At 25.7% G+C, this 18,880-nt stretch overlaps 2 protein-coding genes across 2 annotated transcripts; both read right to left on the bottom strand.

Annotated features, from left to right (window-relative positions):
* Positions 1–537: 537 nt before the first annotated feature.
* Positions 538–2,143, bottom strand: LOC145838384 (GEL complex subunit OPTI-like). The gene is made up of 2 exons (XM_082945965.1): positions 1,965–2,143; positions 538–982 (listed from the first exon to the last, which is right to left on the bottom strand). The coding sequence occupies exons 1-2, from the start codon at positions 2,137–2,139 to the stop codon at positions 819–821; spliced, it is 339 nt and encodes a 112-aa protein (XP_082802091.1). The 5' UTR covers positions 2,140–2,143; the 3' UTR covers positions 538–818.
* Positions 2,144–15,755: 13,612 nt separating this feature from the next.
* Positions 15,756–17,330, bottom strand: LOC145838134 (uncharacterized). Its single transcript, XM_082945680.1, has one exon. It carries the CDS (start codon positions 17,306–17,308, stop codon positions 15,950–15,952), a length of 1,359 nt encoding a protein of 452 aa, XP_082801806.1. The 5' UTR covers positions 17,309–17,330; the 3' UTR covers positions 15,756–15,949.
* Positions 17,331–18,880: the final 1,550 nt, after the last annotated feature.

Genomic DNA, 18,880 nt, shown 5'->3' with positions numbered 1-18,880 from the left:
TCAAAAACAATTTATTAATGGTTCACAAAACATTAATTTTAAACAAAACAAATATTGCAACTATAATTTGTCCTAGCCAGTAAAAACTAATAGATAACAGTCTCAATAAAAATCTTAAACTAAATTTTTAGAAAAGAATAAAGGGAATTAAATATAAAAGATACAACGTTTTAAGAAAATTAGAACCTGTTAAAAACGGATCCAATTAGATCATGACAATAATATTTAAACATATATAACATACTAACAAAAGATCTTTAAAAATTATCAACAAAATAGTTTCAAAACTGAATAAGATAACTTCAAAACCATAAGCTTTAATATACTTTTACGCTTGACAAAACAAATAATCTTAAAGCATGCACCAATAACTGATGATAAACTAAGTTTTGTAAAAGTATTAGTTTTATTAGTACTTGGATTAAAATAAATAAATTTACTAAATCTATAATTTCAATTCAAATGCACAAAAAATTATTTAAACATAATTCGTAAAAAAACCTCAATTATTTCTTTAAACTAAATAGAGGTATGACTTTTAAAATTTAAATTAAAACACTTTATAAAAAGTATATATACTATTAGAAAACTATTAAGAAAGCTTAGTTTTATTTCAACTTAAAATACATTGAGATAAAACTGCTGGAAAACTAAACAAATCTTAATTCAGTTAGCTAAATTTTAGCATCACAAACTACAATTTGTAATATGTATACTTCTTCTAGTAATCAATTAACATTTAGACACATGAAATTTAAAAGCAAATTTTCAAAAATAAACTAGAAGAATGTTTGAACTACAAAAATATATAAGTTAGGCTAATTTTCAGAGTGCATGCTAGTATAAGCTATTATCCAGGAAACCATGAATGTAGCAAAAGCAGACATGAAACCTTCTTGGGCTAGACTCATAAAACCACCAAATTCCTCAACATCCTGTTTCTGATATCCTCCAACATAAGAATTGAGCAGCAGGGTGGTTGCTAAAATTAAATAAAACAAGTCTAAACTGTTTTTCACCTTGATTTATTTCACAAAGCATAAAGAATTATAATATTATATTTAGACTATATACTTTTTTTTAATTATCTGTTTCAAAATTTGAAAAACTGCAACATTCAAAGTCTTGTAGACTATATAAGGAATGTATCTTTAAAATTTCAGATTTCTAGCTCAAAAAATAAAAAAATAGATAGTTTTTAAAGAATTTCTAAACTTCCAAGAAATCTTACAAAGTAAAATTGTGGTTCATAAGTTTGTTATAGAAAATATTTATAAAAACAAATATATCTTGAATGTTCATATAATTTATTATAATCTATAAAACTGACTTACTTACAGTTTATACTTTTAGAATTTATATAAGTCTATTGTTAATTAATGTTAGAAAAAGTTTTCTCCTCTTATACTTTTAATTGTATTTTTTATTATATTTATAGGTTTTTTTTTATGTTGTGCATTAAAAAATTGAATGTTAAGCAAAAAAATTGAATTAGTAAAGCCTTATTTAGTTTTACATATTAATTTAATAATTCAATATATTACAATTCCAATACTTCTTAACATATAATTAGCTACTATCTAAATACTTTTAGAAAAATATTATTAGAGTGTATCCAAAAATTTTGTTTGTCAAAAAAATATTAATATCAAGATACGCGGCAAATAATTAAGACAGTCTGTAAGCAGCAAAATCAAGAAACAATACAATTAATTAACAAATTAACAAAGGTTTTTTTTTTATGCTACAAATTAATTTGTTCAACTATTTATAACGCGGTTAAATGACAAAAGGAAATAATTTTTTTTACTGAAAACAAAGAAGTTGAAACATAACTGGAAAAAGAGCAAAACTAAGTTTTTTTTACAATTATGTTTAAAATGAACTAATGAATAAATTTGTTTCGCTAATATTAAAAAAGTTGGTTTAATAGCTTTTTTCTTTATGCAGCAAAATATTCAAACCTGCAACATAAAGTATGATTCCAAGTATTCCAGTCAAAGGAAGAAAACCCCATACTAATCCAACAAGTAATGCTAAGATTTGCCTACCCCAATAAACAACATCCAGCAATTCTTCTTTATCAGGCCATTCAGATTTAGCAATTGCTTTAGAAAAGAGTGATGTATTCTTTGACATTTTATAAGATTACTGGATAAATTATAACCAAATTTATAACTGAATTTTTTTTATAAACTTTAAAAAAAAATCAATTGTCATTATATTAGAAAGGTCATGTAGAGGAAAAACAGTTTGGTTACTATAAATTTAAAAGGGCAGCAATTTTTCAACAAATTTTTGAACTTTTCACAAGAATTTTTTTATTTATACGAATTTTTCTATACCAGGGACAAAAAAATAATTTATGTTTAATATTAATGATATCTATTTAACTTGTGCTGTTAATGCCATTTCAACTAAAATCAAAAAATTATTATGGTATAAATAACCATAAGTTTTATAGTTTAATTTGAAAATAAAGATATATATACAATTTGTTCAAAATGGTTTACAAAATAGCACCTCTAATATAAGTTTCAATACTAAACTAGGGTGGCCACTGGCTTTTGAAAATTTCTTCCAGGTTTTCTGAACTTCATCCAGGTTTTTGAAAGTACATGTTTTTAGGTCTATTTTTTAGTTTAAAGTTAATTTTAAGGTTAAAAACTGTGTTAAGTAGTATAAAAACATTGAAAAGATTCAGTTAAGTTACTTTAAATAAGTTTTTTAATAAGAAAATCTTAATGATGACAATAATTTTTTTATGTTTATGTAAGTATTTCATCTTAACATATAAAATTCAAGGTTTTTTAAAGTTTTTTGTTCAAATTCCAACTTTTTTTTTCAAAATTTCTATTATTCTAGACTTTTTAGGCTAAATTGTCAAAATGCAGATTTTTTTAGCGTTCCTAGTTTTGTGTCTACCCTGGCTAAAGTAAAAACTAAGATAAATATCTTATATTTTCAAAACTGGTTTAGAACAGCAGCACTATAATATTTTAAAATGAAAGATTAAGAAAAAAGTATTATTGTTACATAACTGGTTTCAAAAGGTTTGAAAATAAGTTCTTTAAAATATTAAAAAAAATTATAAGTGTTTTTTTTTATCATTATTTCTAAATTTAAATATAATTAATTTTTTTTTGTATTTTTTTGATATTTTCATAGAATTTAATACTTGGAGTTAGATATTGGTTTATTTAAATTTACAACAGCTGATTGTGAGTTCACAATGGTGTCAGTAATCACACATTAGATTATTGATGTAAATTTTGTTCCATCCAGGGTTGCCACTCATATTTTCAAAATTTTTTCCAGGTTTTTTTTAGTAGACATTTTTGGGTTAAAGACTGAAAAAATACTGTAAAGCTACTTAAAATGTGTTTTATATTAAAAAAAATTTAGGTGATGACAAAATTTTTTTATCTATATGATAATTTTTTTGAGTCTAACCAAAATTTTACTACTAAACATGTAAAAATTCTTAAAAATTCCAGGTTTTTGTTCAAAATTCCAGGTTTATCCAGTTTTTTTTTGCCTAAATTGTCAAATTCCAGGTTTTTCCAGGATTCCAGGTAAAGTGGCAACCCTGTCCATCGTCCTCAAATACTTGGGATTTAAACTCAGGGTTGCCACACACTCAGGGAACTCAGGGAATCTCAGGGAATTTTCAAACTGTAGAAAATCTCAGGGAAACTCAGGGAATTTTGGCATTTTTCTTTTAACTCAGGGAAACTCAGGGAAGTTTTGATTTTTTCTCTAAATTTCAGGGAAGTTTTTGAAATTCTCAGGGAATTTTTTTTCTAGATCTAGAATGAGATTTAGTTAATCCAGTTTCAATATTTTGTTCAAAAGTAGTAATTTTTATTATTTAAGTGGTTATTTAGAATTTTTTTAGCCTTGCGGCTAGTTCTTCAATATTCTTAGTATTAACATTGTAGTTTTTTTAAGTTTTAAATTTATATTTACTTAAATTATACTTTTTGAAAATTTTCTTGAAAAAAGTCACAGTTTAGACACCTTTTATTTTGACACACTCGATATCCCAAGCAAGTATAAAGATTTAACAAGAGTCTTTGAGGCTGTTTTTGTGCTTCACAATGGCCAGGCAAGTGTTGAACGGGGCTTTAGCTTAAATAAGGAAGTAATATCAACTAATATGGGAGAGATGACAATAAGGTCCCGAAGAATGGTCAAAGATCATCTATATGCAAACAGTCTAGAACCAAGCACAGTGGAACTAAATTCTGAATTGTTAAAATTTGTAAAATCTTCTAGGGCCCAATATTTGGCATATCTTTAGCAACAGCGATTTGCTAAAAATGTTCCAAATAAAGGTGATGCTTTGAGCAAGTTAGGAGAACAAAAAAGTAAACTTACAAAGCAACTCAAATGTTTGAATGAAGACTATGACAAATATACTGCAGATGCCAACAAACAGTCTGATTTAGAAGCAATGAAAGAATTATTAGCAAGAGGAATAGCTGCTAAGGACAACGCAAATAAACTTGAAAATAAAATTAAAACTATCGATTTAGAAATTGCATACTTAAAAAAACAGTATTAAGATTTTTTTATTAGGTAATGTGAAATTGTTTTAAAATCAAAATTATGTTTTCAGTTATTTGAAATAGATTGTGTATGAACATCTAAAAGACATAAAAAAAATTTAATTTTAGATTATTTTGTATCAGTTGTTAGTTATTAAGTTGTACTTTGATATGAGATATTTCTTTAGCTATTTCTTTAAACTTTCTTTTTGCAGGTTTTTTTACAATAATATTAAGCTTTTGAGTTTTTTTACTGCATTCAGAACAGTTGCTAGGAAAGACAGACAAGTAATAATGAAGTTATTATGTATGCATTTAAGTGAGTTCTTCATGTGAAATTATTATCATAGTATAATTAAATTTTGTCAATTAAAATGTCAAACAAATTAAACTTTATTCTTTTATGTAGAAAGTTAACTAACAAGTATACAAAAAGTTGTGCAAAAATTTAGTTTTTAATTTTTAATTGGTTTAAACCTTTTAAGATTGAGTTTTTGAAAACAGTTTTTTTCATAAATTTAATGCAGAAGCATACACATACAACCTTCCTTTTATTATTAAAGAAGAAAAATGAGAATGAGGTATTAATAATTTGTGTTAGAAGCGAAAAAAAAAATTTAAGATTTGAAAAATACTCAGGGAAACTCAGGGAATTTTAAGGTTACTCAGGGAAATTTTTGGTCACTCAGGGAAGATTTTTCGGCTCAAAGAGTAGCAACCCTGTAAACTTCATAATTTTCCTACACTTTGTTGTTTTTAGTATTGAGATTTTAATCTAGTGAGTATTTGTCAAATGATGTATCACCAGGGGTTTTTTTTAGGTCAAAACAGATAGTTTTTTTTGGTTGATTTAATTTTAATTTTAAAGGGGCAGGTAGAAATACATGCAATAACTCTTAGTTGCTTGATCTTCAAAAAATGTTTTGTTGTAGAGGAAATAGTAAGACTGATATTTTCTATCATAAAAAAATAATTGTTTTAAAAATAAAATTTGAAATTATACTGATAGTAGCAGGTAAAAATAAACTATTAATAAAAACATAATCAAATTCTTTATAGAAGAAAAATAGTATAAGCTATAAAGTTTCTGTAAAAAATTCAAAATTTTTATGAACAACTGCTGCTCTTTGTAGTTATTAGCAATTTTTTGAACCAACTTTTTATAGCTCAATTTATTTTTATCTATAATAATTTTTTTAAACTTTGATTTTGGTTTTGTTTGTTATAATTTTAGTTAAGGTGGGTTTAGGATAAGGGTAAAGATTTTAAAATAATAATAAAAGAAATAGTAATAAAAGAAATCTAAAAACAAAGATGTATAAAATACAAAAATTAATATAAGTTGATCTAGAAAAATTTTATCCAAAAAGAGGCTAATCCTTAAAGTAATAATAACTAACATTTTTTGTAATCATCTTCTAACAGAAGTTTTTAATAAAGTTCCTAGTTGGTTTTTATGACTTTCTAAAACTAAAATTAATATTTGAGGTAGAAAAATTAAAGTTTCAGAGTTTTATAAGTGCCTTAATAAAGGATAATTAAAACTTATAGCTTGTCATACAATGTAAAAACATTATTTTTAAATTTTCTCAGTTCATAAGGTTACCACCCCTATCATACAATTCAATAACAATATTTTTTTAATTTTCTCAGTCTACAAGGTTACCACTTTTTGAGACAAAAAATACAACCAGAGTGACCAGAAATATCCTGATTTTTTTTTGGTTGTAATTATTTTTTCTTGGATGCAACTTGGATCTTTGATTGTTAATCTTAAAATAAGTATACAAAACTTGTAAGGTGCCTAATACCTATCATAATAAATGACATGCTTAGTTCATTTATATTTTTAAAGTCTATGCAACATAATGACTAATATCAAAATTGTTCAGTATTCAAAAATATCAACAAAAATATGGCCAAAGTCTGCAGAGCAGAAGCCTGGACTTTCGTATGCCGTGAGACAAGATAAAGTCTGAAAAAAGGGTTGATTATAGCAATTTGATCATCAGACCACAAGCTTTCGGTAGACTGAGACCAGTTTTATCCCTATTAGGACGTAAAGTCACAGCCATAAAACTTGCAATCTTCAGTTTACAATCGGTTTATGATGCTTTCACATGAAGTCACCATTTGCTGGTATTGATCGGCTATTAAAGGCTACCCGCAGTCTGTTTTTAGTTTTAGTCACTAATACAATGCGCTTTCAGTTGAAAAAATGCAAGTTGAGAAAGGTGCTCAAATTTCAAATAATAAAAAATAATAAAAAGTTAGAAATAAGAAAAAATAGCTACACACAAGAGTTTTAAATATTGTGTTTAGTTTTTATTATTTTTTTAACTGTTATGGTGATGTTTACTATCACTAATATTATAGTAGTATTACTATAAGTCATATGTAAGTGTTTCACATTATCACTTACATACACAAAATTGTTTTAAATTCTAATAAGATACAATGAAATATTTGGTTATGGTTAACTTTAGGTGAGTACCAATATCAAGCTTAAATTATAATACATTTGATATCTTATTTAATCATAATTTTAGGCTAAATAATTATCTTTTATAAATACATGAATAAAGTTAAACTTATATATCATAAAATTTTAACTTAAATGTTTAATTGCTCTTACTTTACAATATAAAGTGATAATATCAATACATTAATTTTATTTATATTTTATATTTAATGATATTGTAAAATAATATTGATTAAATATTTTAGTTTATAATACATTAATTAAGTTCTTCCTATGTGTTTATATATCTTGATAAAAACAAAGTGTTGTTTTTTTAGCTTAAAATTATGGATAAATAAGACATTAAATGTATTATATTTTCAGTTTGATATTGGTGCTCATCTAAAGTTAACCATAGCTAAATATTTTTTGTATATGTGTCAACCGCTAGGTTTTAATTTGCAGTTTGGTAATTACTGAGAATGATACTTAACCAATATCAATCTGAAATTTTAGTTGAAAGTTATATTCAATTTATAAGTAAGTGTTATACTGTGAAGTATTAAAAATAAGTAAATAACAAAAATATGACGTCAGCACTGTTTTTTGTCGTGTACAGTTTAATACATTGTCCATATGGCACATTTACACATTTTCAAACATACTTTATCACAAAGTTTATAAGCATAAGCTGTTAAAATACTTATTGTGATTAAAAAAATTTGACAGCTCGTTTTTATTGAGGAAAGCATAGATAAATCAAAACAAAATTCAATTATGGTAATATATGTAAATTAAATAGTGCACTATGCAAAGCAGCATTTAGTCTAGTAAGAGCCAATTTAGCTCAGCCAAATATTCGATAATATATTTTGCCAGAGAACCCTTTTATAAAAATTCGAAATAAAAAAAAACTGTTCAAGATTGAACAGTTGATAAGTTGAACATTAAATTAGTTTATACACTAAACAAGATGTTACACTAAAGTTTTAATTTAGTAAAGTTTTGTTTTAAGAAATTTATTTTAAAGATAAAAATTACAACTAAAAAAAAAACTTTGGCTAAAAAGTTTAAGTTTATCATCCGTAAAACATTTATTACATATAAAATAAATTTAAATTACCTAAAACATTTGTGTCTTAAAATTGAAAAAAAATTAAAAATCGAAGTTACTGCTTACTTTGATGCTAGTTTTGACAAAACAAGCATTTTTTATTGTTATGAAACAGTACTTTCTGTAATCCAGTGAGATTATAGTTTTTTTTAAGCATCGATTATTAAGCGATAAAAATTCGCTCAAAAAGTTTGGCTTAAGGTACCTTGTGTACGAAAAAACCTTTCGGTTATCGATTCGTACGTAGTACGTACACAACTTAATTTACAACTGATCTATTGAAATGGGTGTAAGAATATACTTCAACAAACCTTTAACTAACTAAATCAAGTCATCTAAAGTTTTTATGAACTAATTTCATAAAAAAAAACTAGCATTTGATTAAAACAATCTTATTACATAAAAAAATATTAATGAAAATATTAGTGAAAGTCTTATAAAGCCTATTCTTTGACAAAGCCTTACATATGCTGTTTTCCGGTTGCGACTGACTAACTAGTTTCAATAAAAACGAAACCCGGGTCTCAGTTTACCAAAAGCTTGTTATCTGATCATCGAAACTATATGATCACAGTTGCTATTGTTGGAAATTTCTGTTTATACAATAAACGATTTGCAAAAAAAAATTGCTTTAATTTCTCAATTATTTTCAATTTCTATTTTGCCCGATTTTTTAAACATATACAAATTTATGTCTTTATAAGGTGAATAAAAATAAATAAGATTGTTCACAAAGTGAAGAGTTTAAAAATTTAGGTGGAAACTTATGACGTGAAAAAATGGATAGAAAATAATCAATTTAAACAGTTAATAATTATTTGCTAATGTTACTTCAATAGCTTACTTATTAAATGATTTGAAAAAAAAAAAATAGTTTGTAAAATTGTTTTTTTAATCATTTTTATATGCAAAATAGTTGCATTACAAAAAAAAACTTAAGTCACATCAGCGAACTACTTGATATTTTAATAACTAAAAAACTAATCATAGATTTTACAAATCAAACACAAAATTTTATAGTTCTTAACTCCTATCCAATGACCAAGTAAGTTATAAGGGCTAAAAACCAGACTTAGCCTCGATAATTTAAAACAATTAATTATTAATTTAAAACACTTAGTTACTATCCTGTGAAAATTTATACATTTGTTTTTTTTTTCAGTAATATGTTCTTGCCAAAGAGTTGCATGCATAGTTTGATGTAAGTATTTTTTGAGGAGACTTATCATTTATCCTGTGATAATCAATAAACAAGTTTGTTAATTTAGTTTTTAGCGTAATACACAAGTTTAATTAAAATTTGTTTTAGTTAAAACAATATAGACTCACAGATTTGTTTAGTTCTTATTGTTTTTTTGTGGAATTACAGATCTTACACCTAATGTGTTTAAAAACTGTTTGTAATCATTTTTTTGCAAAACCTTCGACCCAAAAAACTCAACAAAGTTTTTTACTTGAAAAACTTTGAAAAAAAACCGCTTGTTGTTAAAATAAAACCTTGCTACTTTGCTATATCTTCTTTGTTTAAACTAAAGTGTAAATTAATAAAACATAGTTTGAACAAGAAATATTTGAAACTTTATTAAGTATATAAACAATTATTTTAATTACTCATTACTCGTATTCTTTTATTTCTTATTTTATCACATTTTTGGTTAAAATAGTATATTTTTTTTACTTTTTAGTTTTTTTAAAGAAAAACTGCGGCCTACAAAAACTTTTTTTTTATAGTATAAACTTTTTTTTTCTAATTACTTTCACTTGAATGCTGTAAACTAGTTGAAGCCTCAAAAAAAATACAAGCTAAGAATATACAAGCTAAAATATTGAAAGCCTATTATAATATTAAAGTCTTGTCCTAGACAAGACGTTTAAAGGTATCCGTGGTGTGCGATAACCGAAAGGTTTTTGTGCACCAGGTCCTAAAACCAAACATTTTGAGCGTTTTTTTTTGTTTAATAAACTATAAAAAAGCATTCTACACAACTGCAAAAATAAAGTTGAGTTCAAAATAGCACGCAAGTAATTTGATAGTTTCAAAGTTGCACCTATCAAAACATTATTCTGTTTTACTCTCAGTAGTTTTGCAGAAAGTTTGTTGCATTGTTTAAGTTATAAACTATGTATTCAACTTTTTGAATTATTAGAAATAAAACAACTACAAAGTTTTTATTAGTAAATTATTAATACATGTTTAACGAAGTTTTAAACTAGGCTAGCAGAAAGTTAAAACAATCAAAATTAGCACGCTCAAAGTATCTTTCATTCAGATTAGTTAATGAAAAACTCGTTCTCACGTTTGATTTGTTCCTAAATTTTAAATGAAAAAAAGTGTTATTTTAAAAAGAAAATACAAGAAAAACAGTTAGTTTTATAGCTCAAAATTGTTAATTTTTAAGAAGATCTGTAAACTGTTTGCAATGATGATATTATTTTGTATGTTTTAGTTGTATACTAAAAATCACATTATAATTAACAACAGTCTTTACTCAGTATTGTAATTTCATTTTAAAAGTATTGATTACCACTATGTTTTTAATTATACTTGGAATATTAGTAAATTTTATTTAATAAGCTTACATTTCTTAGATAAGTTAGAAAAATAAATGTAAAATACATACAAAAGATGATATTAATGAAAATAAACATGATTAGATTTAATGTAGCTATTTTAAGGCCAAAGTTTTTCAGGTACGCACTTTTGCGCTGTGCTCGAAGTGCGTACCTTAGCGGTATCTTAATGTATACAGTTAACATTTTAATTTACTCAAACCTTGTTCAACATTTATATCAAACAATAAAGTTTTATTTAAGATTTAAGTTATAAAAACAAAAAAAAAACTCAAAAGAGTATTAATTGGACCCTTTTTTTTTGAACATTCAAAATCTAATGTCTTATATAAAACTAAGTCGTAAAGTTTAATTATTTAAAATACTATCAATATTTATAAGTTGATAAAAATCTAAAGAACCTTTGAAAATTTTGTTTGTAAACTTTTAAAATTATATTTATTACATTAAAATGATTTTACATCTACACAAGATCAAATGAATTAATATGTACTTGAATACATTTTAGAGAATATGAACTCATTTATAAGAAAAATAAACTAGTTTTTAAAAATTTGCCAAAACAATTAGGTTGTCAAAGTCTAAATGCTTTTTTGGGCACAACAAATTATAATTTAAACTTAATTCTAACGATTTAAACCAGGGTTCCCCAAAGTGAGCCATATGGCCCCCATAGGCATACAAGGAGCCAAAGGGAGGGGGAGGGCTGTGAGAAGGGGCCACAGGGGGCCATAGTTTGAAACTTACTGTATGCCTATAAATAAGTTTATAGTTTTCTGAGGGGGCCATAGCTTTTCTTACTGCTTTGAAGTGGGCCTTATAAAAAAAAAGGTTAGGAAACCCTGATTTAAACAAAGATTGATTATATTATCTAGTTTTTTTAAAATCATGTAACTTTATTTTTTCTTCGTTGAAGATATTTTACTCAATTTTTTTTTTTATTATTACTTTGTTGTAGTATAAAACATATAGTTTTAATAATTTTAGTAATTACTTTTGGCTTATTATATTCTTTTATGTTACTTAAAACTAAAATTTCTTATACATAGTTTATTTTTGTTTATTTTAAGTAATTTTGATGAGAAACAGGCATATTTGTTTCAATTGTCTCCAATGTTTATCTTTAATTTAGATTAAATTTTTCTCAAATCTATTTTTTTTGCTCAACTGTTAATCGATTTAAGTACTGTTAAAATATAAAATAAACTTATTAAAACTCGACTAATTAGTCAACTACTATTAATAGAAGCTAATGGATAAGTTATACTACTTAAGCATTTTCTTTCAGGCTACAGAGAGTGTTTAAAAATACCTACTTAAGTTACAGATTATAATTGATTATTAACAAAATTTATAGTTATGAGTTAACAATTGAAGTAATAAATCTATGTAGACAAATTTGTCAAAACAATTGAGTTGCAACTTTATTAGTTCACAAGTTTGTTAATAAAACAATGTTTCACTCGGTTAATCAATGATATTTTTTTATACGATTAAAATAAACATTTATGGAGACATTAAGGCTTACCTTAAGATTACAAACTATATTAAGAGTCTTAACTAAATAAAAAATAATAATAAACAAGCTTAAAGCTATTATGAGTAAAATTATTATAAAAGTTTGTTAAGAATCATATTGTAGGTAAGTAAAGGTTGTTAATAAACACTTATGTAACAATTTATCCACTGAGTAATATAAAACTGAATGGTGTAAAGCAATTAAGTTTACTAAACCATGTAATAGCTTTAGAATTAAAATTATTAAGTTGTGATTAACATTAAGCATGATGATATGTAAATTTATTCATGCTGTAGTTTTATAAAACTTGCACGAATTATTACACATTCACACAAAACAATTGATATGCGTTTTTGTCAAACTTCTATTAATATTTAAAAAAAATTCAAAACCATTGTCTGTGAATTTATAGTCGATTTTCTATATACATTTTTATATTCGACTTCAAAGAGTTGTTAATAATTAAACGTCGCAAAGCCGTATCACACGTTAATTTAAAAAAATAGCAAGCTGTGAAAAATTGTTTTAAAGTAGTAAATTTAACAACAAAAAACAACTACTTTTTATACAATTTGTTTTCTACAACTAACAAAAAAAAGTGATGAACTATGTTAACAAACGACATATAACAAGTCCGCTAGTTATAGTAGGCCCGCTACCAGCCGAAACCGGCTATGCGTGTTAAGCATAGAAGAATAAAAATAGTTATATATTACAATCACAGTAATGCAACTAATGATACAAACAAATAATAAGAACTAATAGTAATTAAAAAAAATACGTGTATAATAAAGTTTATTTTGCTTATAATTTCTTTGTCTGCCTCGATTTCTTTAAGTATAATTTTTCTTTTTTTTTCAGTCTTTTGTGAACAGTAGATCGCCAATTGGCGTGGTCATTTGCAAGCAACTCCTACTCATCAGTTCTTATGTTAAAGCTTTTTATGTTGCGCTTGCATACGTCCTAAAAAGGCAGTTCTGGGCAACCTCGGTTGTGTTTGTCAACGACCAACTCGCCATACAACAGAAACTTTGGGATTCGCTCTTCACCAATCCATAGAATATGACCGAAACCTGCGCTGACGGAGGGTAGAGTACATGGTAATAAGACTAGTACGTCTGAAAACTTCCTTGTTGGTGATCTTTTGTTGCCATGCAATTCTAAAGATTCGGCATAAGCACCGTAAGTGGAAGGTGTTGATTTTCTTCTCCAGTACCCTAGACAACGTCTATGTTTCGCTACCATGGGAACGGGTCAACTATGCACGAATAAATTTTTTGCACAAAGGGACATTTTTGCACGGGAGTAAAAAAATAAATAAAAGGAAAATAAAACAAGAAAAATAGAGAAGAAAAAAAATAATTACGACCAAGGGTAAGCGGTAACAGTGATAGCAAAATAAAATTGATAAAGAAAATAAATAGAACAAACTAATTAAAAAAATAAAAAAAGTAATCAACCGAGGGTAAAGATTAGGGGTAACAGCGATAGTATAAGTAAATCAGAAAAAAATTAAAGGTAGAATACAAATTTAATAAAAAAAATTCAAACCATGCAAAAGTGTCTTCGTGCATATTTGACACCTACCCGCTACCGTATAGCAGAAGTGTATACACAGGAGCAATAAACATTAGACTTTGTGAAAATGCTTATTTTTTGGATAATAAGTTAATTTTTTTAATAGATATTTTGTAGATCAACTGTGATGATTTATAATTGATTAGATGATTTTTAGCATCTTAAGTTTTTGCACACCCAGCTTGTGTAGAAATCAAATGCAGTTTACCACTCAACAAGAGTAGAAGGTCATTTAAAACCAAGCCTTAAAGCTGAAAAAGGCAAAGACATAAAAATATTTGAAACAAAATTTATGTTATAGATCTTAGCATAATTCTTCCAATGATAAAATTTTAAAAATAGGCTTATAGAAAATTATGATTTGTAAGTGGGTCTATTGGTTTGCAGGAAGTTATATATAAATGATTTTTCAAAATGTGAAAAATTATCACCAGGAACAAGTGGTACCTAAATATTTTAACAAAATAATATTGGTACCAAATTATTTATGTTTTTTACATCTCACCACATAGGTTTGCTTTCTATTTGTAGTGGAATAAGTTTGAAGGGAACCATTAACGCTATAAAGGTATCTGCAGAAAATTGAATGAGAGTAAGATAAATATCATAGATGTAGCAAAATATACTTTAAAATAACTAAGTCTTAAGTGCAGCAGAGCTTGTCGTTGAAATGCGTTCAAGCAAAAAATCAAGGCAAAAAATGTTTTTATACTTAGAATTAGTAAATAAAAACATAACAAAAGGTAGTCTTGGACCAACTGTTTTTGCTTTTTTTTTCTATTTTGCTTTTAACTTAGAACTTGGTAGTTGAGCTACTTACACATCAAAAAAGTTGTTAGAGCTGCAGTTTTAATTAAAATAAATAGATGTTTACTAAGCTTTCTTCTTAAAGTTATTATGATTTTTCACAATATTTGTAAACTTTCTCCATTCCAGTTGAAAACAAAGGTGTCAGTTTGAATTCAAGAAAACAACTTAACACATATAAACTTTTATACGTTTAAATAACATCAAACAGTTAGATATATTTTTCAAATTTAATTAATTGGACAATTTATTGATTGCTTTTTTACTATATGCTTCATGTTGATGACAAAAATTGTAAAGTCCTCTTCTGCATAAAATCTATAAATACATTTCTTTTCTAAACTTAAAATAATTTCAACTTAAATTAATAAAAAAAGGAGTAAATTCTTGTTAATAATTGTAAATTTAGTATCTTAGATGCACAGAAATTTTTAGATGGAGGGAGAAGTAGAAATTAAACACAACTTAATGAAGAAGTGTTTATTATAAATAAAAACTTAATATTTTAAACAAAAAAAAAAGTAATCTAAAATTACATTGAAAAATAATATAAAGAATTAGAACTTTTATTATTTTAACTAATACTTAACAAGTTAGCAACATGTATTTTGAAGTCTAATTGTTTGGTATCTGATTATTTACTATTAGCAAAAACATATAATTAAATTAAAAGCTAAAAAAAACTTTAATCAATCAAAAACAACTATTAAACGTTGTAATTAATTATTAAAGTTGTTATAGCAATCTCAAAAGTTTAATACAGCACAATTTCGAGGTTAATAAAACTTTATTTGATGTTGATGGTTGTAGAAATTTCAACAATGTTCGAGTAATAAAAGTAAGCAGTTTAGCTAGAATAAATAAAAAGTTGAACAATTATTTTTAAATGTAGATACTCTTTCTTTAGTGAGCCTGCGTCTTTTTTCATTTACTTGAAGCAGAGGTTACCATGTTAACAAAAACAAAGTAACCTTTTATCTTTTATAAAATTAGAATATTTGAAAAATTGAAATCAAAATCACACTTTAAAACAGGATTTCAAAAACTAAAAAGACATTTCACAAAAAAAAGCAACTCTTGGATTTCAGATGCTTAGATAAATTTCAAAATTACCTAAAAACATAAAGTTTTAAGTCAAAATACAAGCACCATTTAAATACTTTACTTTCGAAATTTATGTATTTGTAAACGTAAATAATATGCTTTTTAAAAGGTTTCCAAACAAATTTTGTAGTTGTTAACAATAAAATACTCACATAATTAATAGATTTTAATCTAAACACCGTGTATATAAGAAAAGTACTAGATGTAGCTTAAAAAAACACAACAAATTTTCAAAATCTTTATTCTTATTTGCTGTTATGCGAAGGTTGAGTAGAGCTAGTAGAAGGTTGTATAAGCTGATCAAATGCCGAGTTTATTGCATCCTCTCCATAATTTTCATTAAAATTTAGCGAAAATTCATTCAATGGGAAATTTTCTGTATTATAATCAATAATTTTATTCTTATCATCATCAGTATTACTCAATGATATATTAGTATCCATACCTAAACTATGATGATCAGAATTGGTAGTTTTAATAGAATTATAATTAAACTCGTCAAGGTAAGCAGTATTGTCGTTGAAATTTGTAGCTGAGTTAATAATCTCATCATTAAAAGAATCTAAACTCGGTAATCTACTAACAGAGCTAACTACAAATGGATCATCTTTATAGGTTTTTTCTTGTTTTTCTTCATCATCATAATCAGTCTGTGTAGATGGAAAAGTTAATATTCTGTCAACTTTTCTGTTTGGGTCTGGCTTTAAATAACGAACTGGTGTAAGTTTAGGTCTTTTTCGTTTTGTTGGATTTAACATTCCATTCTCAAACTTATGTGGCTGTGTAGATAGAGCAAGAAGGTTATTATTTTTTTCTAAACTAGAACTGTCAAAACTAATCAAAGAATTCAATGCATTACTGTCTTGCTGCAAAGAATTTTTGACATTATCTAAATCAGTATGAAAGCTTCTGTCAATTTGTAATGGAGAAACCAAACTAGAACCTAATGAAAAATTTTGAAATTTTTCACTACTTCCAGGAGAAACAAGTTTTGAAGATAGCACTTTATTCTGGTGACTTTCATTATTTGATATCATTAGTGGTTGATTAGTGGTCAAGTCTTCTGTTCTCACCAATTTAGGGTAAACATTTTTAAAATAAACCAATAAGTTTAGCATCTTTTGCAAGTATGCTTCATGTTGGTTAATTTTTTCTTGATGGATTTTGACTTGCTTTTTTAAAGCTTCATTCTCCTGTCTATAATGCTGAACTTCTTCTACAAATTGTGCGTTTGATAGTTGCAAATTTTTTACTTGATGTGTTAAGGAGTTAACTACTTCATTGCTAATTTTATCATTTACAGGAGTCTTTCTTTTTATTTTTTCCATTAACTTGTAGTTATCTCTTTCGAAAAAAGGATGATAGAATGAAACTAAATCATTGTTGTGAACACCTACCACTTTTTTAAATCCGTACATGTTGAGTTGGCGGACAAAACTTGCCATTTGTTTGTGTTTAAAATAACGGCTCAGGACATTTTTAGCAAATCCTTCTTGGTCTACTATTGTAAAAGTTTTTCCATTCTCCATCCACCCTACATAATCTGGATTTTCTGACAACAACACTTGTAATTGCACAAGAAACCGTGGTGTGGTAGCTTCCATTTATAAATTAAATTAATTTCAAATTATCTACAATTTTTAATGTTCAAAATATTTTAGTCAAACAAAAAAACTTTTTTCTAAATTTGAAAAATTAGATATTAAAGGATATTTTAATATTTCTTAATATGAAAGCGTTTATATTCTTTTAACAGGTTTATAATGTTTTCAATAATTTTGAACTTTTAAGCTATACTTTTACTTTTTTTTACATAAAAAAATGAACAACAGTAATTAAAAGTCTACTAAGGGCTGTAAAAACAATTTATTGTAGTATTAATGTTATCTTTGTACTTTTATAAGGGGTTGCAAAATCTTTTTCTCACAGGATTCTAAAAGAAATAATCAAATAAATTAAGAAGAACTGCTGCCTGACCATTTAAACATTTATTTTTAGTTAAGAGCAGGGTTGCCATTATTTGAGCCACAAAAAATAGCTGGAGTTTATTATAAAATCTTGAAAGATTTAGTACATTTAGAAGATTTATCTTTAAATTAAGGTCCTTCTACACCTTAGTTTTAAGATAAGTGTGCATATAAGATATTTTAGTTCTCACAATAGAATCTTTCAGGTAAAAAATAAAATAAAATATATTTATAATCAGCCTTTTTAAATGATTCAACTTTTATTTTTTAACTATTTACAAGCTTTAATATGTCATGCAATTAAGACAAAGAAACCTTTATAAATTTTAAATCAAACTATTTACTGTATTCAAATTTTTATATCAGTTTTCATTGTGCAACTTTTTCAGTTACTAAACACTTACATTTTATTTTATAATCACTAAGAGTATGACTATAAATATATGCAACCACAATTCTATGTTAACAAAAGGCAATGAAAAATAACTTAATCATATCTAAGTAGAGCTAACCACAGGAGAAACCTAACAACAAAGTTTAAACACTGTAAAAAAAGTAGTAGATAATTAAAATTAGTAGTCAAATTTATGTAAAAGACAACAAAAAAGTTAAAAAAAAGTAGCCTAAGTGTATAGCGACCCTGTAATACCCTGAAATAATAAATAATTAAACTTATAAATAATAATCATTACAAGTTGTTTACCTTAGTTAAGAGTTAAGCAAACACATAAGTAAAATAACTTTTAATATGATTTGCAAAATGTTTGAGACATGGTTACTACTCTTCACAGCAAAAAAGTAAGTCTGAGTTTCATTATGCTAACTTAGTCAGGGTTGCCACTCTTTGAGTCAAAAAATCTTTCCAGAGTGAATAGAAATTTACCTGAGTTTTTTTCAAATCCTTAAAAAAATTATTATGTATTAAAAAATTTAAACTAACTCTAAAAATATTGAAGAACTAGCCGCAAGGCTAAAAATTTTCTAAATAAGCACTTGAAATGTATTAAAAATTAACTTTTTTGAACAAAATATTTAACTGGATTAATTAAATCTCATTCTAGATCTAGAAAAAAATTTCCCTGAGATTTTTTTAAAAATCTTATAACTGCCCTGAAACTTATAGGAAAAAATCAAAACTGCCCAGAGTTTCCCTGAGTTTAAAAAAAGTCAAAATTTGCTGAGTTTCCCTGAGATTTTCTATAAATTTAT

This window comes from Thalia democratica, chromosome 6 (assembly GCF_965202585.1).
Source record: "Thalia democratica chromosome 6, ktThaDemo2.hap1.1, whole genome shotgun sequence".
NCBI classification, from domain to species: Eukaryota; Metazoa; Chordata; class Thaliacea; order Salpida; family Salpidae; genus Thalia; species Thalia democratica.
This window is presented reverse-complemented; position numbering and strand designations above follow the sequence as displayed.